Raw genomic sequence first — 26,389 nt, forward strand, 5'->3', positions numbered from 1 at the left:
GGTAATTGAAGTAGTACCCCCCTCTACGTTGTATAAGCCGGTTAGACGAAGCCTGTTGAATATTCAAAATCTTCTACAAACTGTGAAGACTCACTCTCCTGCTCCCCCTACACAAAGCCTACTGTGAGAGGCACCTCTAACTGAAACTGCAAGAGATCCAAAGTTTGCTAGATTGGCCTATCTTGGGGCAACTCAAGCTGCCTCTAAACTGCCATCGACTACTTGTCCTTCTCTATCCCTCTATCCAGCTGCCCTAGTACCTCCTCTTGATTTTGGTGTGGTAACTTCTCCTCCGGAGGTAGGTTTGGGTCTCTCTCTCTCTCTCTCTCTCTCTCTCTCTCTCTCTCTCTCTCTCTCTAGACTCATTCGGCAGGATCTTATCCAGCTTGATAGCAAGAGGACATGGATAGAGCCAGCACGGGAGTTGGGTACGAAGAGGGTTTTCTATAGAGAGCATCTTCTCCAACTCACGACAGACGGATTTGTCACACGGCCCAGTTACATGGACACACATCTATCTCATGGGTTACGATGTGCTATAGGCCAGATTCGCACATCTTCACACCAGCTTGGGATTGAGACATGTAGATTCAGAGGCATACCAACAGACGGTAGGATATGTCAGTTATGCCATGCAGAGCCAGAGACAGAGTTTCACTACATATGTCGCTGCACAGTCTACCATGAGATACGGGGACGCTTTCATTGTTTATTCAGAGATGGTTTTGACTCGCTAGATAGAGTCATGAGATATCAGGATCAAAGATGTCTCGGATTATTCCTACTTGAGATACAGAGACACAGAGACGCTCTATTGAGTGGGCAAAGACAGAGACAGTCCCAAAGACGCATCTCAGATTTCTTCAGTCTGAGTACCACAGAGGCAGAGGGAACACCACCATCACAGAGCTCGGTTCCCACCCATACACACACCAGCGGTACTCTCATTGATCGAGCTATAGAGTTAGGGAGATCAAGACGACCGCGACTGATGAGGAGGGGAGCCACGCAGCATCGGCGGAGATTGCGGCAGAGGATCCACAAGATTCTAGCACGACACCCAAAGTGTCGATCAGGATAGGCTTCATGCTACTGTTATATTGTATCATGGTGACATTTATCCTCACTTTGTACCTTTATGGCATGATACCATTGATCAGCCTACCAGCCACCCATAGGAGTCGGTAGCACTCCTATCAGTTTCCTTGTTTGTAGTTTTCTTTGTTTGTACCCAGACTTGGTACTAGACTCATCATTGTAATCGGTTGGTCTCATAGGTCATTTTGGCCTTTTGCAGACGTTAATATATCATTTCATTTCATTTCTCTCTCTCTCTCAAAGCGGGGCTTGACCCTTTGCATTACATAAAAATCACCCATCCGACCATATATGGGAAAACCCTCACGGATGTACAATGGGATCATGGGGGAAAATCCCCTAACAATACAAGAAACATCTAGGGATAAAGATACTTTAACCAGGTAGTGAATGTAATTATTGGATAGTGATGAAGTTTACACCATCTGCCCAAAGCTCTGTCCACCTCAGGTAGCGAAAACCACCAAGTCCAGTGTTGTTTATCTGAATGATATAAAGCGTCCAATTTAAGAACCTCCTGTAGCAGCTCACAAAAGCCAAGGGACTCGGAAACCCCTAGGTCGTGCCTCCAAAATCATCTGCATCCATTCTAACATATCCTGATGATGAACTCCAAAAAAGGATGCAGATCTATGGCACAATTAAACTGTAAGAGAGGCAGGGGGGACCCACTTGCTATCCACCTCAAAAGCCAAGGGAAGTACCAAGGTGCACATCTCTCTAACCAAATCAACTTCCCTAAGGCCTCTCCAAACTGACTCTCACACAAATCTGCAATTTTTTTGATATTCATAAAGTAATTGGCCTCAACCATTGTCTGCTCCTCTAAGAAATCATACACAACCTCCCTCGTCCTGAAGGAGTCACCATGTATAGCATGCTCCTGAATTGCCATCGACTGTTGGTCCTCCTCTATCTCTCTATCCAACTGCTCCAATACCTCCTCTCAATCTTGGTCCGGTAATCTCTCCTACGGAGGTCTGTCTGTCTCTTCCACTGCCACCCTCTCTCACTACCTTTCTATAAACAAGGATAGGTTGTGTCTGTCACTGTCTACCTGTCTATCTCTGTCTCTGTGTCTACTCTACACTGTGTTGTTGCTCAGCACCCTCGATACTTAAAAGTTAGTCCACTATCGTACCTATCTACAAATCAAGGGATCCTATGGAGCTTGGGAACTACCGCACTATCATGATTGGACACACATTGGGACGGTTGTACGCATCCATCCTTGAGTAGCAGTTAAGTAGATGGGCAAAGAGAGGGTGTACGACTTGCACGAGAGGCGAGTTTCACGAGAGGTTTCTCTACTCTTGCTCATATTCTGACACTCAGAGCCATTATTGAGGAGGGGAGATCACGTGGGAGACGGCTCTATTGTTGCTTTGTGGATTTCCGCAAAGCCTTCGATATAGTGCCCAAAGCTAGCAGATTGCTGGAGAGTCACAAATTGCTGACCTGTCAAGCCATTGAAGGGCGGAGGCAACCTGCAGACCCCGGTTGAGAGGCCTAAACCCTAAGAAGCAGCAAAAGAAGTTTGTACCAACTTATGGGACCCTATTCGATGGGGCCCAAGGACCTAGAAGCGGATCCCACAAGGACAAGCGCAAAAACTGATGATGTGGCAACCTGTACAAAATCCCGGATTTTGCGTCGACATGTTGACATGGCAACTGTAAGGACGCCTGCAATTCACGCGGACATGTTGACGGGGCAGTTGTACAGATTTTCGCAAAACGCGCTAATAGCTTTTGACACTTGTGCTTTTTAAGTCGGATGCTTTTGAGTTTTAAAGCTTTTCATGTAACTGCCTTTAAAAATGAGCTAAGGGCTCATTCTCTGGCATGCTTCAGTACGAAGGTGTAGAGGGTGGAGTATCGACAATGTATTGAATTCAAACAAGCTCTCTCTCTCTCTCTCTCTCTCTCTCTCTCTCTCTCTCTCTCTCTCTCTCTCTCTCTCTCTCTCTCTCTCACACACACACACACACACACACACGTAGCAGTGATAAGAACAATAGTGGATGTTTACCAATGCTGGACTTCTCAACTCCGTGTACAGCTTCATGCGTTGCAAGGACGCTCTCATGACAGGGTACTGGTAAGATGAGCTGTGCACATTCACCAGCTTGCATACCCAATACCATATTTTCCAACTCTGGGATGATTCCGCCAATTCCTAGTTCAAAGTCAAATTCTTCATGTTCTTCTACTTTCACATTAAGGCCGCAGCCAAGAAGCCAAATGTTGCAAGAAATGCAAGCCATAGATCCGGCAGCAATGATTCTGTTAGAGTCATCCTGAGTTCTATTTGAACATGTGAAGCCCTGATGTTCTGATCTGTTAGTTCCATTGGAAGGAACACTTGTTGACAAGCCTCTTTTGTCATCCACATATGTAGGCTCTACTAGGTCAATTAAGCAGGAATTTTTGGGGAAAATAGAAACTTGGCTTGTTAAATGAAGCAATGCCTGAAGAGCTGCACTCTGTACAGCATCATTACGATTCCTGTAGTGATGCTCTGACTCAAAGTCCATGGCTTGGCCCTCATAGACAATCCTTGTCCCACATTTGTAAGAGTTACTGGATCCTTTCTCAGTTTCAATAGATCGGGTATTGTCTGAATCCTTCGTAGAGAAAAAGGAAAATTCAGGATCTGCTAGCCGCTGTTGATGACAAAAGTCCATCAACAGAGAGCGAGGTAATGCTCCTCGCCATTGAGCTCGGCTGGAAAAGGAACAAGGCAGCTTTGATACCAAGATGGCATCTCTTGAAAGCTTGTAACTTCCTTCTGGAGTCCTACCTAGTAGCAGCCTGTAAAAGAACAACACCCTTATAGCTTATGCTACCTTTTCAAGAAAGTGAGGAAAACTTAACTGTAGAGGATTAAATTCACGTAATCCACAAGATGAGAAAAAATGGAGCACATTCCTAGTTATAACACCTGAAAAAAGGAAAACGCAAAGAGCAACAAACTCCAGTCGCACCTAAAATAGAATGATACCGACAAATCAGCAAAAGCAAGCTTTCCTTCTGATTTCCAAGTAGAGCCCACACTGGCCAGAATCGCATCACCATAAATTGAGTATCCTAAGAGATCGCTTGCTCTTCTATTCCATTGTAGTCCATCTTCCCCAGATAACTTAACTCCAACAAGTGCCTCCTCAAAAGCGTCCGGATGAATACGCATGTCTGGAATGGCACAGTAAAGCCGAGTATCATGAGGAGCCTTAGGGACAGTCCTGCAAACAGTTTCAACAGTAAACCACTCTGTGCTTGAAAGAACACCACATTGCAATAGGGCATGATAATGTTGGTTTCTTGAACAACGGCAGCTAGAATTTCAATTAAATGAGCAATTGCTAGAGCATAACAATTACCTTGACATCATAATGCCAGACCCCTCTCTAGTGCCAAGCTTTCTAGCTAAGATATCCATATAGTAGTCTTGAGGTTCAATCTCAATTTCTATGCTCCTAACCATCAAATCTTCGGAAGAAGGTATGTAAACAGCCTCAAATTTGGAATAGGCCTCTCTTTGAGACTCTGAGGCAAGGAACTCCTCTTGAAATTGCGGCGAGAGTGCCACTTTTCTTTTAATCAGGTAACCATCCTCACAGCAGACCAAAGGGCACCTTTTTGCAGCTTCCCTTACCATAGCCACTGCAAATAAAGGATCACAGTCTGAAGATGCATGTAAGGACCTGCACAGCGAGCTGATCCGGTTATCCAACACAGCTAATACAGCTGCTGACACTGCCCCAATTCTTCCATCCTGCCTTTTCATTGCTGCTTTAAAATGTTCTTTCATAGGCTGACAGCTCATTATGACCTGTGTACGTCAGCAAGATCCCAGATTATATAGAATTTTTCTAACTTCAATTCGGGTTTAGGACTAGGTAGCAATATATTTCCCCCCACACGCATGAGCACACACCAATACAAATATCTGCATGGGACACTCTTTCATAATGATGCCTAGTACTAAGCAATTCATTATACAGTATCATTATTACAAAAAGAATATAGGATAGATAGAAAGCATTTGTACCATAGGTGGTTAGGAAATAAACTTCGTACTAAGTGGGCATATTGTACATTACCCTCCCAAACAGGTATATTGAGTACACGTTTTTATTGATTCTCCTACACACAAACATTAACACACACACACACACACACATACATACATAAATACACATACATACATATACACACATGCGTACATGTCAGACTTTATATACACATGCATACATGTCAGACTTTCACCTCCTATCCAATGGTGGCTTCATTATCTGCCAAGAGAAAATTAGGAGGGCTTTTTGTGTGGTGATGCTTGGCCATATGCAAGTTCTCACCTTTAGAACATCTAGTTGTCGTGGCATAGTTATGCCAGGTGCCTATTTATTATGGTGATGTGGCATATTTATTATTTTCCAAGCACCCTTATTTCTTGGGTCGTACGGTTTGTAGATGTACCGATCCTCCAAAAGTTTACTGGAAATTCTATTAAAGAATCTTTGTGTCCTGACCCCGGACTTATTAGCCACTCCCACCCTTACTTCATCACGCATCAAGTACGCTCCCGTCTTCATCGCTCTGTCTTACAAGGTAAAAGCCATAAAGAACCCCAGATTACACATGGATTCAAACGATGAATCTGGCAAGAATCAAACGAATCCATTTGACAATTCCGGATCGGGTGAAAGTACTGGAAATTCAAATGGGCAGTTGGAACAAGAGTACGGGCCTCCACAGCCTACGGAGTATGAACGAATGGAGATGCAACGTCAACAGTAGGTTGATGCATGTGCCAAGCGGATGCTATAGTATTCAAAGGATCCTTAGTATGCAATTTTTTTTGACCCGACACCCGATTGATGATATGCATTCTTGATGGCGTACGGCCATCCATTCACCATTAAAGTCCGCATTGAAGCCCTACCCCACGGATGTACACTGAAGATGAACTTGATGATGTGATCGAACGACTAGTCAACCAAATATTGAAGACCATGAAGCCTCCAACGAGACGCAACAAGGGAACAAATTACCTCAGTTATTTAGGTCGACGGTCTTTGTTTGCAAATGCACGAAAAGCCAAGAAGCCTGTACGCTTCAAGGGTGTGTCCAATTTGTCCTGACAGCTCCTCTTTTGATTCCAATGATGAGGACAAAAAGGGCAAGAAACGACAGAAGAATCAAAGACATGGAAAGAACAAGAAGAAGGCCAAGAAAAGCAGATCCCACCGTAGATCTCGGAAATTTTCTGACAGCTCTAAGGAGGATTCATCCTCTTTTGAGAGCTCAGACTCTGACGACCAGATGTTTTATTCAAAGAGGAAGCACTTTTATAGAGCCAATCAATACGACTTTCTCAAAGATAAGAGCAAGAAGACCAAAGAATTCAAGAAAGGAACAAGCAATAAAATTTGATACCTGTCAAATTTTCGGGATGCACACAAGCTCTCAATTTAATTCAACAGTTTGACATGGCTTTTTCTAGAGGGCGCTATTCAAAGCACTCAAAGATTAGAAGGGCAACATCCTACTTGAAAGGAAATGCACGAACATGGTGGTGCACTTTTCTCTTATGAAAAGAAGCACCGACAACGTGGCTAAAGTTCAAGAGACTTTTTATTTCTTCGTGGCTCACTCAAGAGTACGAACGTGATGTGATTATCACCTGGAATCATATTCGGATGGCCAAGGAAGATAGTTTGGATACTTATTGCGAGAGATTTTGGGATGTTTTTCTACCTGCTTCATCCTTTAAGAACATTTTCAAGCAACCAATCGAGCGATTTTGTTGTGGACTGCCCAAAGAGATACGAGATTACTGCTTGTTACAAAAATCTTAGTCCATACAACAGTTGATGGGACATGCTAAGCAAGGGTTTGTTATGCATTCAAGAAACTTGACTTATCCAACAAATTTAACTTCGACAAGTGATGACAAAAGAAGAGGAAACCAAGATACGCGTCCCCGATTGACAGAGAACAGAAAGACAAATACCTCAAAATGGGTAAGTGTTTTGATTGTGGGGAACAAGGACAAATATCCACGCGGTGACCCAAAAAGGCACAAGAATGAAAACGACCGACAAACTAAAATAGAACTCGGCGAGGAGATACTCGCTCCAGAATAGATACTGGATAGAAAATTGAAAAAGATATCGATGAGCTGAAAGTATTTTTGTTTTATAACTTTATGAACGAACGATTTTGAAATAGGAATTTTCGGAAGAAAAACAACTTCCGTACACCAACTTGTCAAGATCACTTGCAACTCCGTCCCGGCAAACCTTCTTCCAATAGTGTTGGCTTGATTGATGGAAGTGGGGACGCCCTTGTTGCTTTCTTAGGTTCGAGAGGCTCGCAAAGATAGCAAGAGAGGCAGTGCTTTTCTCCCCGTAATAGCAGGTGAAGGGGGACGACCAAAGGGGGGGGGGGGGAAGAGAGAGAGAGAGAGAGAGAGAGAGAGAGAGAGAGAGAGAGAGAGAGACACACAGAGAGAGATTACTGTCAATTTGTTGTTTTCAGCTTAATTGGGGGCGCCTCCTTTTGAGTTTGCTTTCTTTTGATAAGTGAGTGCCCACTTATTAAGTGGGGAGCCGGCAACTTATCAAAATAAGCGTGAACCTACTCAAAATCTCAATAAAAACTTGTCGATTGAAAATTGATACTATACAGCACTCCCCAGGCGTCCTTGGATGCAACCTCATGCACAGATGCAATGCAAACATATATTTCCTCGCGGAAAAGCATCTACTTTCCTAAAAAGTGCTCAAAAACATCCTACTTCTATCCAAAGCTTCTCAAAACATGCTTGCATCTTTATGCATAGTTTGTAACAAACTTGGACACCCAAGTCAAGATTCTACCACGACACAGCAAAGATTCACTTCAAAACAGTCCACAATTCACAATTAGGTCGACACACCCAGGGTAGTTCCGTGCCTAGGGATATTGGCCCTAAAGATTGGCGCCCCTTTCGGTATTTCTTTTTGTATTAATGTGTGTTCAAAGTACGAGAGAGTAGGTAGGTGCTCACTCTCAGACTCTGCGTCCAGATGCTCGCAGAAGTGAGGCCCTACCCACTATTTTATAGATACAAGGGATGCCCCAAAAGCAGAGCCCCAAAAGCTATAATTTAAAAGCTTCTCCAATTAAAGCAATAGGCCCAAAAGCTGCCAGTGAATTCAACCAACGTAAAATCCAGGGAAATCTATACGCAATGCCACATCAGCCTATCAGCGCAGATTGCGCCGCTTTTTCCGAGTTGTTCTCAACAATGTGTGTGCGCGCGTGTGCGTGCGCGTGCGCGTGTGTCTGGGGTCTGCTACCACGTCACCCATTTGTGACATACCCCCCTCTTGAAAGCAGTGTAATCGCCCTCGATTACGCCTGCAAAACAGAAAGAGGCCATAATTTGTCTTAGCAGACAATGACTGTTAGTAATGACGCACTAGGCACAACACATCTAGCACATGTAACAATTGACAGTCACATCACTTCACATCACAGGACATCAAATGACAAATCACATTCAAAATCATTCCAAATCTCAGACCATGATTAATCGGCAACCTATTTAGCAATCGCATCTAGATCTAGTCGAGACCTCACAGATGCCTGATTAACTAATCCATATTGCAATCATGTCTATAGATATTTATGAGACCGAAATGATGCAGTCATTTCGTCTATCAGTTCCTACACTCAAACAAGTCAAGTACAAATCAATCGGTATCATTTTCATTTTTGAGAATTCCAGTTCATAAAGTCATACAACATAATACTCTCAGGTCAGCAATATCCCTAAGACCCAAAGGGACATCAGTGACTATATCAAAAATCGGGGCAATCCATTGATAAAGGAGCGGAGTGACTCCCCTCTTGTGCAAACCGCTACACTAGATCCGCCCATGCTGAAATCGGGGTTCTATCGGAGTAGACTATGCTAAACCGAATGCTTCAAGGTAAAGTTCCACAATCTAAGGAGTATCTGCTAGGCCCTCTCCTCCTCCATCCACTTCGCATCCAATGCACGATAGTTCTTGAATTTAACCAAGAACCGCCTAATCACTTTACCGTTAATCTTTCTATCTTTATGTGCCAATATCTGTTCTCGAACAAGTATCTCCACGCCTTCTTCCATTTCGGGTTGCTCATCTGCCTCCCCATCATCGGGCACATCACCTTTAAAAGGCTTCAAGAGACTCACATGAAAAGCATTGTGAATTCTCCAAGTATCGGGCAGCTTCAATCTAAAGGAGACATCATTTATCTTTTCTTTTATCTGGAAAGGTCCATAGTATCTCATGCTAAGCTTTGGAAAAAGGCGCTCCTTTCCTTTTTCTTTCTCAAGCGTGCCTTCTCAAAGCGTAGCACCCAATCGTTTTCATTTAATTACAAATCGCGACGGTGTCAATCTGCTGCCTTCTTGTGTCCTTCCTGAGATTTTGCTAAAGCCTCTGGGACCTTGGCAAAAGCAGAGTCCAAGTCCCTCGTGTCACGATTGTGACTATGTTGACAGTATTACATCCACTCCTAGTTGCAGATACGCAAAGTGCCATGCCAAGGAGGACCCCTACGCTTGGATGGTCACACCCCTTCTCCCAATAGATGTGTCTCTTTGCCAAAAGCCACACTCCTTCGACGACTGCCACACCCCTTCGCTCTACGGGTGCGACTCTTCGCCCAATGGTTGCAGCTCTTCGCCGAAAGGATGTGTCTTTACGTCTAAACTCATGTCTCTTCACCAGGAGACGTGTCTTTTCATTTGTGTCTCTTTGTCTCCTTTATAAGGAGCCCTTGTATCACACATTCAATCAATCAACACAGAGTCTTCTGAGTCTTGTTTCTGAGTACAGTTCCAGTTTCTTAAGTCTTAATCATGAGTTTAAGTAATTAATAAAGGATTAGCAACTAGAATCCTTACACCTCGTGTACTAATCGGCTAAATGCCATACACACTTGGAAGGGCGTCGACTCACAGGTGGCGTCCGTTGAGGTTGATGATGTCTCCCGTTTGCACCTCCCAACCCCTTTTAAGTGAAGTTGACCCCCCCGGGGGGAATGGCACTTGGGCGCTCTTGTAGCTCATCTCGCTTCGCTTGGGGAGAATTATGTCATTTCCCTCGAAAGGGATCGGATTCAAAATAACAGCATAGGAAGGGGAGCATTATCTCCCCATCCGCCTATGCAGAGCACCCAAATACCGAGGTACAACTTCGTCGAGGAACTTCGCCACAGGCACGTGCCCTGTCCTGCTTTCATCTTGCCTTTTCTGCCACGTTCCTCATTTGCTCTCGAACTCTTTGGCATGTCTTCATTCTGTCCTTGTTGTGACTTTTTAGGGCACTTCACGGAGTCGTGCCCATGTTCCCCGCATCCGAAACACTTCCCCTCTTTGATGTAGTTGGCCCTCTCTCGAAGAGTGAGCCGAGGTCGTGAATCCTTGTCTTTCTTTTCTTGGGAACTCTCTCTCTTTCTACTTTCATTATTAGAAGTTCTCTGAGTCACTCAGTGGGGTAAGTCACATTGCCTGAATGTATGGCAAAACCCCGTTTCGCATGACCCATCAATTCTTGAATAGAATTTGACTTTTGTTCCAAGCAGTAGTCTCGGATCTCCGTAGGAAGTCCGCAACAAAACCGCTCTCTGTTCTTTAAACGAGACCTTCTTAAATGAAGAGGCTGATAGAAAACAGCTCCAAAATCTCTCGCAATAAGTGTCCAGAGAATCTCCCTTGGTCATCCGAAGATGATTCCAAGCATTTCGTATATCTCGTTCATACTCCCGAGTTAGCCAAGAAGAAATAAAAAGCCTTTTCAATTTCAACCATTTAATCGGAGCTTCCTTTCTCAGTAAAATAGTGGACCACCATGTTCAAGCAATTCCCTTGAAGAAAGATGCAGCCTTCTATAGTAGGAACACAATCCGAAGAAGCTTCTGACATCGTGCACAGTCCTTAGGTCTGGCCATGTCTTAATAGCTTCGACCTTTGCGGGATCCATTCTGACACCATCCTTTGAGACTATGTGGCCAAGAAAGTGGATCTCTTCCAAGAAAAATTCACTTTTTTTAGGATTGACAAGTAGCCTGGGACTGCGCAGCTCTTCGAACACAATGGTCAAGTGACGCCTATGCTCCTTTTCATTCTTCGAATACACTATCATGTCATCGAAGAACGTCCAAACCAACTGTTGATGCGAGCGGAAAATGCGGTCCTTCATTCTGTTGAACGTGCCAGGAGCATTTGTTAGCCCAAACGGCATCACTAGAAACTCATAAAGACCAAATGTCGTTCTAAACGCAGTCTTGTGCACATCTTCTGGCCTTATACGAATCTGATGGTACCCACTCTTCAGGTCTATCCTCCTGAAAATTGCAGCACCCTCTAAACAATCGAGAATATCATCAATTCGAGGAATAGAAAACCTATTCTTGATGGTATTCTTATTCAACGCACAATCAATACACATGCGCCATGAGCCATCCTTCTTCTGCACTAGGAGCACTGGGGAGTAAAAGGGTGAAGAACTAGGTGGAATCAGCCCCTTCTCTAATAACTCCTCAACTTGGCCCATAATCTCTTTCTGCTGCGCCACGCTAACCCTGTAGGGAAGTCTATTTGGTGGGCTAGACCCTAGCACCAAATCTATCTGATGGTCCTCAGGTCTCTCTAGCGGCAATTGCGACGGTAATGAATCAAAAACCAGTCACTAAACTTTTGCAAAAATGCTGACCTTTCTTTATCTAACACAAATAAATTTGATTGATCACTATCTAAGACATCACGTGCAAAAATCAAGTGCAGTGTGCACAGAAAGATAATTCTTCATTACAGAAGTGATAGCAGAAGCAGATACAATAGGGATTGACTCGTTTTAGCTTTACATCCAAGATGTGAGTTTAGCCCCTATGCTGTATAGTGATCTTTTTGTTGTAGGCATCCAAGACTCCATGCACTCGGAACATCCACGGGATCCCCAACAAGGCATCACATCCTTCCAACGGCATGATGTAGAACTCTTTTGTGTCCACATACGACTCAATATGCAGACGCAACTTTCCAATGATGGGAGTAACACACTCTGAGTAGCCAGGACATGCCGACCCTGCCTATGTTGTGTACCCCATCTCTTCAACTTTGATGCCCAGCTTCATAGCTAACTCTGGTGAGATAAAGTTGGCTTTGGCACCTGGATCAAAGAAGATGAGTGTCGTCTGATCCCTAACTTTACCCCATGTCCTGCATAACTCACTGGCATCTGTATTGGGCCTATCACCCACCATGTCTGGCACCAAACCTGCAGTGGGTTTAGGCTTCTTGCCTTTTTGGTCTTCTTTATCATCTGAGTCAGCTGGTCTTTTCCTTTGTGGACAATTGGTAGCAAAGTGACCAGGTTGCTCGCATATAAAGCATTTATTTTTAGCCATTAGGACCTTCTTTTCCTCGAGAGACTTGCGCACAAAAGGCTTCCTTTTCTGTTTCTTTGCCTGCACTCCAGAAGTCCCGGCTGAATCCTTGTCTTTGGTGGCCTTTTCTGACCCCTATGACGCATCAGGAGCCGTTTTCACAAAGGGCTTATTTGCTGAATTTTTCTTTTGCTGCCCTCCTTTCTCGTTGCTTGGAAACCACTTCCATTAGCTGAGTGAGAGTAGCCACCCTGTTCTTGGTACAGTAATCGCGAAGCCCTTTAGGCAGCTCACAATAGTACTTCTCTATCTGCTATGTCAATGGCACAAATCTGTAGGAGGTCACTGAAAGTAACGCTTTACAAAACCTCCGATTGTACTTCAGCAAGCTCTTGCATGTAGCCGAAGTAAGCTGGTGCCAATCTGTCATGACGTCGGCTTCAAATTCATTTGACAGCCAAGCAGATGCAAACATTTGCTTGAAGTAAACCCAAGTGGTGGGTGCTTGTCCTTGAATTAACAATGTCATCCACCATGTAAGCGCATTGTCCTTTAAGAAAGTGGTAGCTTTCCTGACTTTCGAGGCCTCTGTAAAATTCCCTCTTGCATAACTGTATCAAACTGCTGGAGGAAGGTAAGAGCCTTTGCTTATCCTCAAAGCCACTGAAAGTACTGAACTTTACAGCTGCACCACCTTCTTTGTAAGCTTTCGGCTTCTCCAGTGCCCCCAAGTTGTCATACAGAATAGTCTCCAACATGGGCACTATAGTAGGCATGATCGGCACTCTTGGCCATTCACATTTTGCGTCAAGGGTGCGATATCTGGCTGCTGTCCAGAAAAACCAGCCATGCCAAAGTGACCCTGTGGCATCCCAAGCTGGCCCTGGTTGCACTGAAAATCTTGTTGCATGCCGATACTACCATACATGGGTTTTGGCATGATGCCTTGCATACCCCCAAACACTGTTCCTGGCATGTACGGCTGACTTCCAAGCGCATAACCAGCCATACTTTGGAACACTGATCCACCCCCGAAATACCCAGGATGTACCGTGGGTGGTGGAAAAACTGGGTGCATAGCCTGGTATCCAGTTCCCTGTCCATTCAAGACAGCATGCGGGCTCTGAAAGGTGGCGGGCTGAATTGGCATAACCTGTGGAATGGGCGCTCTAGCCACCTGTTCAAGCACAGGAGGAACCTGTTTTGCAGCAATTGACTCCGCAACATGCGAGTGTTCCCTTTCCTGCTGAGTCGCATTAAGTACTTGGGTTTGAGCCTCAACAAGCTCCGTACACAGTGTAGGTTGCCTATCTTGCTGTTGCATTGGTGGCGCTTGCAAGAACTCCATAAACCTTGGATTCTGCACCGGTTACGAAAAGACATTCATCGCGGCAACTAACTGAATCTTGAACGCATCATCCTCAAGTTGCCCGATCATAAAGCCCTGTACTACTGGAGGGACATTCACATTAACAGGACTCGGGAGGTACAATCTGACGTGGCCGTGAACTCTCGCAAATTTCGAAGACCATAGGAATTTCCTGCTTGTTCTTCGAAGAGGAACCCTCTTCCATAATGCCCTTCCCTTTGTCCGCCATAGTGTAATCCCGCGTTCTTCTACTTTGTCTTTACCCAAAACAACCGAGGCTCACTCTTTGAGGAAAAAGTGATTGATATCCTGGCAATGGAACCTTGAAACCGGCCCGTGTGGCGGTGGGCATTGGCTTTCACCTGAAATTCTTTACTTTAGACACACACACAGAGAACGTGCAAAGGAAACCTGTGACGGGAATTAACACTTAAGCACACAGACGGTTCGGAAGCTAGAATGCTCCGAGCAGACGCCGACAACCTGTAGGCCCCAAAATTGGCGCCCCTTTCGGTATTTCTTTATTCTTTGAGAGGGTAAATTACAAAGTAGAGTCCTCAAAATCCTTTACTTGTATCCCTCTAGATTTGGCCAAATTTCGACAACATAACAGTCCCAAAACTTGCGCAAAACCAATTCCCTTGCTAGAACTCACTTCCACTGGCGTATACCCTCTGATTCCAGCCCAGAAACAGTAAATTCAGCTCGCTGTATTTACTGGTTTTTGCCCTGTTTTCAGCCCCAAACAGTCCCCTAGCTGTCCTCTGTCAGTGGGACACGATTCCCAAGGGTTCTAGCGTCTGTATGGCTGACAAACAGTCAATTTTCTACGCATACACAACGTTGAATTTGCACCTGCACGGTGAGGTTATGACCCTCACCGGTGCCTGCTTTGAGTAGCAGCAGCTAGCTACCCCTGTTCCTACTCTTGCCTCAGCACAAAAGCATGAACCCACACAGTTGTACATCAGTCAAATGAAGAGCCCTCTTGTGGGGTATCACATAACTGCACGTAGGGGAGAGAGAAAGCAATGTGTAGCGTGCAGGGCGTCACTCCTAGCACCACACTGTACATGAGAGGGAAAGAAAGCACTCCATAGCTCTTAACCTGTGATAGTTTGCATAATGAGGCCTCTCCCAGCTTAAGTTTCAACGCTACCTCTTCCTTTGTGAGGCAAGTGCACAGAAATGTGCCACTTGGCGCATTTACAAGCATTTTTTCCGTTTCGGGTTTGCCGCCTAAAAATCTCTTGATTGGTTGCTCGGTTGACTTCACGGCAGAGTGTTCCCCTAGTCATATCGGAGGTAATGACGCGAACACATTTCACGGCCCAAAATAGCAATTCCCTAATTTTTAGGAGATGCTTCCGTTGGGCTTCCACTGGTCTTCTAACCATCTATCCTCATTGGGACCGCATCCAAAAGTGCAATGTGGCCCAACTGTCGGATACTTTCTGTTGGTAGTCCCACCTTGACTTTGTGCCTTTATTGAGTTCACTTCCTAGTATGCACCAACTTGCTAAGTGCGACGAGGGGACCTATATGATCTTGCTCTGAACCTAGACATCCTCTTACTATACGAATTCCAGTGCCGACCACTTCCCGTCTGCGGCTGAAACTACCGTTCACATTGGTCATACAATATCCGACCGTTTGCTACTTCAAAAAGAGGGTTTCAAAAATAAAACAAAAATCATTGGAAAGAAACCAACAACTAAGGTTAGCAGTTGCCACGTCCTCGTGACATAGTTAACAGCTGCCACGTCCCCGTGATAGAAGTCATATTGGTTGGCTTTATAAAAAAGCTTCTTCTTTGCATAAAACATGTAATCGTCGGAGTCCGAACTGTCTCACGATGAGTCCTCTGTAGTCAGAAGCTGGGCAAAATTTAGGCTTCGTTGCTTTTTTCTTGCCCTTTCCGAAGCTTTGCTTTATGCTTCGCTTTTTCCCTTTTCTGTCTTCTTTGCTCTAGTCAGAAGAGCTAGAAGATCTGCCACAAGAAGAAGAAGAAGAAGAAGAAGAATTGGGTAGTCCTTCAAATCGTTACGCTTCTTCTGCTTTCTTGCCGATGCAAAGGCAGATTGACGACCCAAATAACCCGGGAAGTCAGCTCCTTTCTTATGCTTTTTGGCTTTATTGTTTGCGTCCAAAAGCCGGTTGATCTGTGTCTGAACCACCCCTTGTAATTCTTGCTCTGTAAACATCCTCGGAGAAGGAGGCTTCTTGGGTGCCAGTTTGATGGGTGGATCTGTGGCCTTCTGCCATTGGGTGTGCACTTCTGCGCGGGATTGTTGAGTCAAAAATTTTGCAAATTTTGGATTCTTCACAATTTTAATCATCTGTTCTGTTGCTTCGTCACCCAATTGTCGACGTTCCATCTCTTCAATCTCAGACTAAGTAGGCCGAGGTGGGCCGTACTCTTCTGATTGCTCATGAGAATCTTCTCTGTGATCTCCTCCCACACTTGCAGATGCAACAGAAGCCGACTAATTTCTGTTGGAATCCACAAGTGTCGCGAGAAAAGGATCGGATTTCCCAGTAGAAGAGAAATCGGCCGCGCTCTGATACCATTGTAACAAACTTGGACACCCCAAGTCAAGATTCTACCGCGACACAAAAAAGATTCACTTCAAAACATTTCACAATTCACAATTAGATCAACACGGCCGCGTAGTTCCGTGCCTAGAGATATTGGCCCCAAACACTGGCGCCCCTTTCGGTATTTCTTTTAGTATTAATCTGTGTTCAAAGTACAAGAGAGTGGGTAGGTGCTCACTCTCAGACTCTGCGTCCACATGCTCTTAGAAGTGAGGCCCTGCCCGCTATTTTATAGGTACAAGGAATGCCCCAAAAGCTGTAATTTAAAAGCTTCTCCAATTAAAGAAATAGGCCCAAAAGCTGCCAGTGAATTCAGCCAACGTAAATCCAAGGAAATCCGTACACAATGCCAAGCGAGCCTGTCAACGCAGATTGCGCCGCTTTTTCCGGGATGTTCTCAACAGAGAGAGAGAGAGAGAGAGAGAGAGAGAGAGAGTGTGTGTGTGTGTGTGTGTGTGTGTGTGTGTGTGTGTGTGTCTGGGGTCTATTGCCACGTCACCCATTTGTGACATAATTCTTACCGAGTTCGAATTTCCTCCTCAGACCAGCAAAATTTTTCCTATCTAATGCTCTAGTCCCCCATCCTCTGACGCATCATGGATATTTTTTACCCGATCTCTCCTACCAAACTTAGAGAACAACTACTTCGCGATGCTTAATGTCACCCACCATATGATACATCAAAGATGTCCATTCTTGATGGCTTTTATCAATTCTTGTAGATATACACTTCCGAGCCTAATAGTTGAAGTGCACATATTTAGATATCCTAATTTCATTAAATAGAAATTACTCAAAAGAAATAAGAAAATAGTCAATTTAGCAATATCCCTCTAGCTTCTAAACAATTGTACTGAACTATAGTGCTTGTACATGTCCTTCGAGAATCTTGGGATAAGGTGCTAGTTTTTGCTTGGTTATCCATTGAGCATCCAAATTGGAATAATTCTTGAATTTTACCAAATACTTCGAAGTAATCTTTCTAGACTCAGAGTGGTCACTCTTGATGATAAATAATCTGCTTTGGTTGGAGTATCTCTTTTGTTTCCTCAACCTCATGGGATCCCTTAGCAATAGACTTGGACGTTGGAGGCAGTCCCACATATGGCCAGCGTAAACTAACATAGAAAGCATTATGGATCCTCCAATTAGGCTATAGCTGTAACCGGAATGTCACATCGTTCACTTGGTCAATTACCTTAAACGGCCCATAATAAGGGTTGGAAAGTTTTCCCCTTATGAGACGCTTGTTTCTTTAGTCTCGTCTTCTCAAACTTGAGTAAGAACAATTGACCGACTGATAAATCCAAATTCCTTCTATGCTCGTCTACAGCTTTCTTATGTTTTTCCTAGGAGCTTTATATTGCTCTCTTTACTTACACATAGGCAGTGTCCATATCTCGGACAAACTCATCTGCTGCAAATATCTTATTCTTAGTTGAAAGGATCGGGAGGAAGCAAAGGCTTACCATAAAGAATCTCAAAAGGTTTCCTAGTAGACAAATGAATGGTATTGTTATACAATACTCAACAAGAGGCAAATACTTTTCCCAGTCGACCTGTCTGTCCGTGACACATAAGTTTTCAACATATCCAATACTGTGGAATTGAAAATCTCACTCTGCCCATCCATTTGAGGATGATATGCAAAAGAAAAATTTAACTTCATACCAAGGTCATTAAACAAGGCAATGCCGTAGGGAGAATACCCCCATTACCTTCATATGGCGAAGCATGCGCTTCATCCATGTTTCTCTTTCTCAATGGTGCCGCCACACAAACTGCCTGGTGGTAATTGAATAGGGGTATTCATTCTCTCCATTTTGTAACTTTCTCCAAATAGAGAAGTCTGGGTCATTCGGATACAAGTCAAGAAGTGATTCCAGTTCTAAGTGATATACAAAAGTGATTCTAGTTCTAAGTGATATACAAAAATAACTGCATTCACCCTCGGCCGTCGAGACAGTGCGTCTAGAGCCATGTTCTTACTTCCAACCGTATGAAGGATCTCATGCATAACCGTTTAGATTAGCATTGTCCTCTACGCTAAATGCTCTAGTCATTGGGCACGTTCTCGGTGAAGAACCTCGCCAAAGCTCACGTGCTAGCTCACAATTTTTAAGGTCGTTTGACCCAAAGGTCTCGAGCTCAAGCTATCCTTTTGCCGAGGTTTGCAGGCGAGAATAATTCACCTCAACCACATCAATTCTCTTTAGCTTGTGGTAGGAGGTCAACAGGGGGTTTATCAAACCTTAAGCTTGTCTGTCTCAGCATTGCGACGTCACGAATGCCAATTGCACCATCTCCAGCCACCTTTACAACCGCATTGTTTGCCCCATTGCCATAGCTTCTTCCTGTGCCCAGCCTGCCCGATTGCTTTGCCACCTTGAGGCTCGTACTCATCTTGACCTGCAAATGAGCGCCCTATTCACCAATCAATGGCTCTCAAGCGTTGCTGATCTCTGCATGTATGCTATTCAAGGCTACTGTCGCTCATGGCATATACTTGTTGCTCGCAGTCTGAGCTTCTCATGGCACTAATGGACGTAGCTCGCCATCGACGCTCAACCGCTGGCCAACAAACCCGCTACTGCCAACCCCGGTTCCCACGATCTTTAGTGCTAAAGCACTAGTGCCCTAAAATTTCAAAGTTACAGCCTTGGGTTCCCACAACTGCAGTGAGCCGAAGCTCAAACAAGGGAGGATTCTCTCACCTTGGTGCCCTTATACTGCTTTGGCGGCCATTCCAATGGCTATAGAGGGCTCAAAAATTCTTTTGGTTTTAGTAAGCATTCCCATGCAACATGCTCTGAAGAGTTCCTCAGCGTCAAAGGGGAGTTTATAGGGAGAAATATGCATTGCCAAGATCATTTCCCCAATCTCAATGATGTGTATGAATTATCCAATTCTAAGATTGTCACTAGCACAAGGCTATTTCCACATTTTCACTTGCATTGGATACAACAAACAATCACAATCAGCTTCACAGAGATGACAATTTTTGTACAAGGATCAAACATTACCGAACATGGGGTAAGACCATCCTCACACATTTGCACAAAATTTGTTACACATGCCATGCCACATCGGCATCTACGATTTTTGACGAACATTTGAAGGGGAGGAGCATCAACAACAACAACACTTTGCAGCTGACACCGACAACAAAGCTTAACACAAACTTTCGAAGATTTGCAATAGGACTTCACCTTTGACAAAAGCCCCATTTGTACTTTGATTTGACCTACCACCTAGTTGCTTACAATTCTCTAGGGGAGGTGCACATCTTTTTGATCCTACACCCTAGTATAGATCCTCTATGACCTAGGATCAACGGACAATGTTATCTCACTTGATATTGCAAAACGCTTGAGCCTCACACCTTCTCAACTAGACACTATGGTCATATCTGGATCGGCATTTGAGGGGTTGACCACCAAATTCCAATGCAACTCCTGTGCAAGGACAGCTTAATCTTCGGATAAGCGAGTACAGGGACTGTGAATCATTTTTTATGGCACCCATCAAGAGATGTGATATCATCCTAAGTATGTATTTGCACTTCCAATCCATACCCAAGATGTGATATCATCTTGGGTATGCCATGGCACTTTCACATCCAACCAGCCCATTATGTGGAGAAGTCCCTGACCTTTGAACATGAGGGCAAGACAGTTAAAAGTTCTTCTAATGTCGGGGATTGGCTATTCTTTATTGTAAGCCATATCTCCATCAAAAAGGAAATAAAGAAGTGCGTTTCTTCTTACTTGAAAGGATAAGTCTAAAGAGAGTTTGCTCTTGAGTCTTGCAATTAAACGTTGTCAATTTATTGACAGGTACAACGATTGTTTCACTGAAAATCTTTCTAATAAGCTACCTCTGGATTATCCAAAAGATCATTGCATTGATCTCATACCAAGCAGCTCTCCTCCTAACCAATCCCCCCTACACAGTAAGTCTTGCTGAGCAAGAGGAAACTTTGAAGCAAGTCAACGAGCTTCTAGAGAAAGGTCTAGTATGCCCAAGTACTTTACCTTACCGCTATCTAGTTTTACTTGGCAGAAGAAAGATGGCACATTTCGAATGTGCATTGACTACAGATCTCTAAATAAGATGACCATCAAGAATTGCTTTCTGATTCCTCAGATAATAATCTTGATAAGTTACAGGGTGCAAGCATCTTTAGTCGCATAGATTTAGAGTGGGTATCATCAAATACGCATCGCCCCTAGAGATGTCCACAAGACTGCTTTTTGCATCAATTTTGGACTTTATGAATTTTGGTGATGCTTTTCGACTAAAACAATGCTCCTACCATATTCAATCGAATGATGAATCGTATCTCTAGTCCATGCTAAGCCTTTACAGGAGTATTCTTTGATGACATACTAATCTTCTCTAAGTTAGAAGAGGAACACCAGAAGCACTTGGATATAGTGTTTTAGGAATTACGAAAGCATGAGTTGCATATCAATGCAAAGAAAAGCAAGTTCTTTCTCATGGAGATACACTACTTAGGCCATATAGTCTCTCATAATCAAGTGAGTATGGATTCAGCAAAGATCAAGGTTGTACAAGACTACCAACTCCCACCACTGTACACGATGTATGTAGCTTTTTGGGATTGTGTTCATATGATCGGAGGTTTATCCGAGGCTTTGCTAATGTAGCTTTTTGGGACTGTGTTCATTTTATCGGAGGTTTATCCAAGGCTTTGCTCATGTAGCTGCTGCTGCTGCTAGCAAGACCACTCCATGACCTAACCAAGAAGAAGATCCCTTTCAAATTGGGCACACAACAACAAGCTGCCCTTTGATAGGCTAAAGTACCTATTATTGGATTAAAAGCAAATGCTACATGCAAATGGTGGATACAAAGTAGGTGCAAATGATGGCTAATGAGAGGATACAAAGTGTGTAGCTTTAGGCTTCTTTTATAGAGTTGGAAGAGGACATCTAATGACCTAATCAATGATGTCAAGTATGTAGGCTTCCAAAGTAGAGGGGGTTCTCACTTGTGGTGGTGCGGATGTGTCACACACCCCGACACCAGTCCCATTCCTACCGAATGTCCTCAAAGTCCAACAGAAGAAATTGTTCATAAAATTCAGCTTTGAACTGAGTCCATGTTTTGGCTTGAGTACCTTCCAAAATCTTTGCCAACCACCAATTGCTTGTTGTCTCCTTGAGTTACATCCCAACAAGAAGCAACTTGGACTTTTCGGTGAAATTTTTGTTTATAATAAAGAACTTCAAATTGCCTCATAAAAGACAATGCATTGGAAATCTCTCTCCGTTTTGTGTAACTATCGAGCTTGACGTCCTTGTCATCAGATTTAAAAACCCACACCTTGTGGTGATGATTGTTGTTTGTCCTTTTTGAACTTGGGATTCTCTTCAATGTTATGTAAAGAAGCAGTAGGCGTTCTCCTCTTGGAAGAGGAAATAAATATTGTTTGAGAACTTAGAAGTAGAGGTAGTATAGTCAAGAGAGTGAGATAGTGAAGAGATAGAAAAATATTTAGTTTCGTTCAACGGAGAGAATTCGTCTTCCTAGCCTTTGCTCTTTGTAGACCATTTGTTTCGATCTGGGGATCCCTTGTGCACTACAACACCTCTTTCCACGTTTTCCTCCTGCGGGTTGTTACCACCCGCAATATTTCTTGACGCCCATCGGCATCTATTCCTTGCAATTTCTAGAGTCCGTCCAAAACCTTTTGGACAACAGGTAACATCAGAAACTACTGCAAATCTGCGAGTTGAACTTATCCTTGCTGAAGTTCTTCTTCAATGATTCTCCCTTGACTCATAGTGCTTCTTCCCGTTCCTTCTCAAAATCTTCCTCCTGCAAAGAAGGAGAGGTGGTCGAGCTCCGATACCACTATCACAAACGGGAGTGCACACGAGCAATATATCAATGGAAATAAAATAGAATTTGACCAAAAAAGCGAGACGAGCAGATCGACACAATATTGGGGACCAAAAGATGGGTTGATCCCTCGCTCGCCTTCAGAGAATCTTTATTATGGGGAGAATCTTTTTACAAGCACAAGAACCTGAGTAAACCCCCTCCATTCTAGATCTCAGGCTCGATGGTCGTTTCTTCCCCGTGCAAAAACTGAGAGACTAGCTCTCAATCTTGATTCCTTCCGATTTGTACTCAAAGCATCAAATCTCTGCAAATTGTCCTAAATTCCGTTTCGAGTATCCCCGAACGTAGGCCAAAGCCTCTTTGCTCCTCCTCCCAGATGGAGTACCTGCAAAAAGCACAAACACAATGGCAAAGAAGCGTAGATCTTACGCACAACCAATACCTTTCACTCCAAGCACTCCATACACACACCTGTCACGATCACTTGCAACTCCATCCCCGCAAAACCTTCTTGCAGTAGCGCTCGCTTGACTAATGGAACTTGGGACACCCCTGTTGTTTTTATAGGTTCCAAAGGCACCAAAGATAGAAGGAGAGTGAGTGCTTTTCTCCCCATAATAGCAGGTGCAGGGGAGCGCCCAAAAAGAAGGAGGGAGAGACCTAGGCGCCCTGGATGCAACCTCCGCAAAGAAAGCCATATGCTTTGCCTGAAACCAGAGTGCCATGATCGTGCAAACAATGTCACGGACACAATCCCACAAATATACATACACCTCCCACGAAGTGATGGTCACTAGCAACAGTCTCCCAAACTATATGAGAAGCACCAAGCAATACACTTCTCACATCAGCAATAGCTGTCAATGCACTACTTGTGCTCTTGCACAAGGAATCCACATCACCCTCTACATGAGTTGCCTAAATCTCATCTGAGCAAATTCTACCTCGGACCACTAACACTGGTGTCATGCAAACCAGAAACATTCCATGTGACAATGTGCAAATCTTAGCAAAAATGTCAACTGATGCACCATAAAGTTACACCTCAAAAGTCAACTAAGAGCCACAAAGGCATGCATCTGGCTATCGATGAGGTCACTTGACCGTGGGACCATGGGATCAAAGCAACCAACTGAAATGCATCAACATCTAAAGATAAATCTAAGGAGGTGTGTATAGCACATCTCTCTCTAGAACTCCATAGAGAAAAAAACTAGCGAGAAGTATAGGTATCAAGACAACTCCTCTCTCCATGTCTGCAAAAAAAAAAAGCAGGCACTTGAAGCCAAAAAAGGAACAAGAAAAATGCAGGATAAATAGCTAAAATGTTTCCTTTCTCGACGTCTGCATAGGCATGTAGGGAAGAGTGAAGAGAATACAACTGTGAAGAAGACCCTTCACTCCATGACGGCAAGACGAATTGAATCCAAACCCAAAAAGCAACCAAGACAAGAAGAGCAAAAACCAGCAAACACGACCATCACATATTCCTTCCCACAACCCCCCACACACTCACTCACCCAGACCATGCGTGCAAAGACGTCGGCAGAACAAAAGGCACTACAGACAGAAGCACACCGAAAAGAAAAGAGCATCATAGCACTTGCAATATTGCTCTGACACTGCCAGATATAGCTGTCATGCATACTGGTTGAGTAGTACCAACTTGGGTACAAGTAGTCTTTTCAGTGTGACTTCCTCTCAACCCAGGGCCTTTCTAGAAGTTTCCTAAAGCCTACTTTGACCTTTCAAAATGTACTTGACAGTGAAACTGGAAACAGCACTTCTAGATGCTTACTTATGATATCCAGGAAACCCCTATAAAATGAGTTGGGTAAATATCCAACCATCAATAAAAGCAGTAGTCGAGACATTGCAGAGATGATCTCTGTTATCAACTAAAAAGTACCTTCTCAGAGAAGATTGCTCCAATACGATCTGCGAGAGCTGTCATTTTCTCTTCAGGGGTAGAAATCTTCGAAGCTGAATCGTCCAACGTGAAGGACTTCCCCATCTGCCTCGAAAATAAAACAGATTCACCACAAAATCTAGGTGTATAGCACCTGAAAGCTTATCTTATCAGAAAAAAGGCATTTCTTTTGGCCTTTCCCTACCCAGGTCTATGTAGCAAGCATAAAAAAGAGGCCTACTCTTCCTTGCCAACAAAGTCTAGATAATGGACCTGTTCAAGAGCTTTCTTTGCTGCATCCTGTTCAGCTTCTTTCTTCTTGGGAAAAACCTCTGAGACGACTGGCAAACAATTTGGTACAAAAAGAGTGCATCTAAACCCACCCAGCTGTAATGAAAGAGGCTTGACAAGAAAAGCTGTCGATGAATTATTGGGCGACTCTTTCTCTGCTAGCACTGAAACCGTCTCATATCTTGGCTGTTGCTCTGAATGAACATAGAGCATGTGCAAAGTGGCTTTGGGACTGGACATTCTATACACCAAAATGTTTCTTCGACCAAATCACTTCATCCACCACCTTCCGTGGGCAATCTACCTAGCATTGCCAAAGCATTAAAAGCTCGCAACAGGCTCTGTCAATCATTTAATTCACAAGCATTATAATATTGTCGTGTTCCTTTTATGCTATGCAGTAGTTGGGTCCATCTTCGAATGATCTCTCAAAAACAACCAAAGCAACCTCTGTTCCCATGTCAATCATATGCACTATACATGACAACAGAATCGTTGGAAGTGTCACACACAACATCTACATTCATAGAATGATTTTAAACTATTAATATTGTTGAGGTACATAAAGTCTTGATACACGTCTACAGTACATAACCAGACGGGCTTAAAAAACTCCATAGCCTGCACCAAAATGCTATGGATAGGAATTATTACTGTCAGTTTGAAACTGAAGAAAACAACTTCTATAATGTAGTTCAGAAAATGCTAAGCAATGACCAAGACACACGTGGAGTGTTCAGAAGGAAAATCCCACATGGCTTCATAGACATTCAAATCACATAAATGCCAATGCATACACTATATGAGCTTGCCGGTATTAACTTCCCATCTTTCTTTTTTCCTGCATTGTCAGTTACAAGTAAGTAATGAGCCACAGCAGGGAAGCTCGTATCCCTGCTCGCTTCTAAACTGAAAGGGCAAAGTTTGAGAAGAGTTCTTGAAATTGCAATAGAAATAAGTAATGGGTCCCCTGCTGCTTTCACTTGAAAACGGTTCAAACTTTTCTTAGGCACCAGATTAAAATACCTAGAACAAGCTGGACGTGCACGGCATTGCAGGTGGTAGGGAAGAAGGTATAGCAGACAGAGAAAAAATAGCATGCCTTTGTTGTTTCGTAATAGAGGGTGGGGAAGCGGAAGCTCCAACGACACAAAGAAAGCACGAATAAGACCAAAGGTGTAGAGACAGTACCTGACTTGGAAGGCACGCGAGAAAGAGGTATCATGTATGTACATGTAATCTGTGCAAATGGGCTATTGCCCACAGAGAGAGAGAGAGAGAGAGAGAGAGAGAGAGAGGGGATGTGTATGCGCGCGCGCGCGCACTGTCTATGTATGCGTAAGCGACAATGGGCGCACTTTTTTGAAGGGAATTTCAATAAGCCCAAAAGGAAAAGTTTATTCATTTCTACTAAGAAACATGTTGTTAACCGATTAAAATTTTAAAACAATTGTTCGAATGTACTTATCTATACTAAGGATAAAGGGGGAGCGAATTCCCGCCAAGCGTCATAACTTGCTTCAATCGCCAGGTGTGGCTTGCAGCTCCGGGAGCACAGTGACGCGGAGAGAGAGAGAGAGAGGCCGCGAAGCCGCCGGCTATACTAGTTTGTTTTAAAAAACACCTAGATTTTAGTGTAATCCAACCAAAAAAAATTGGAATTCACCTCTAAATATTTGATATGAAAGTGAGAAAACTTAGAGATTTTTATATTTTCCATTATAGATTTTCAAAGGAGTTTCCAAAAAACGTTGATTTCGACCCATTGTGGGTAGCAAATCACTTTTTTGGAAGTTGTGCTCTCATAAAGATGAAACCAAAGCTTCA

At 43.7% G+C, this 26,389-nt stretch overlaps 1 protein-coding gene across 8 annotated transcripts in view; it reads right to left on the reverse strand.

The window, feature by feature from the left end:
* Positions 1-25,904, reverse strand: part of LOC147459261 (small RNA 2'-O-methyltransferase-like) — a 33,659-nt gene extending 7,755 nt beyond the window's left edge. The window contains exons 1-6 of one of the 8 annotated variants that reach the window (XM_086510551.1): positions 25,754-25,904; positions 24,545-24,866; positions 24,272-24,376; positions 4,478-4,929; positions 4,085-4,339; positions 3,130-3,911 (exon numbers count right to left, since the gene is read on the reverse strand). In XM_086510551.1, the coding sequence (XP_086366677.1) occupies positions 3,130-3,911; positions 4,085-4,339; positions 4,478-4,929; positions 24,272-24,376; positions 24,545-24,802 (1,852 nt within the window). In that variant the 5' untranslated portion in view covers positions 24,803-24,866; positions 25,754-25,904. The other 7 variants (XM_086510556.1, XM_086510553.1, XM_086510552.1 and 4 more) reach the window with 7 other exon arrangements.
* Positions 25,905-26,389: the final 485 nt, after the last annotated feature.

This window comes from Adiantum capillus-veneris, chromosome 4, assembly GCF_014529385.1.
Source record: "Adiantum capillus-veneris isolate H3 chromosome 4, ASM1452938v2, whole genome shotgun sequence".
Taxonomy (NCBI): Eukaryota; Viridiplantae; Streptophyta; class Polypodiopsida; order Polypodiales; family Pteridaceae; genus Adiantum; species Adiantum capillus-veneris.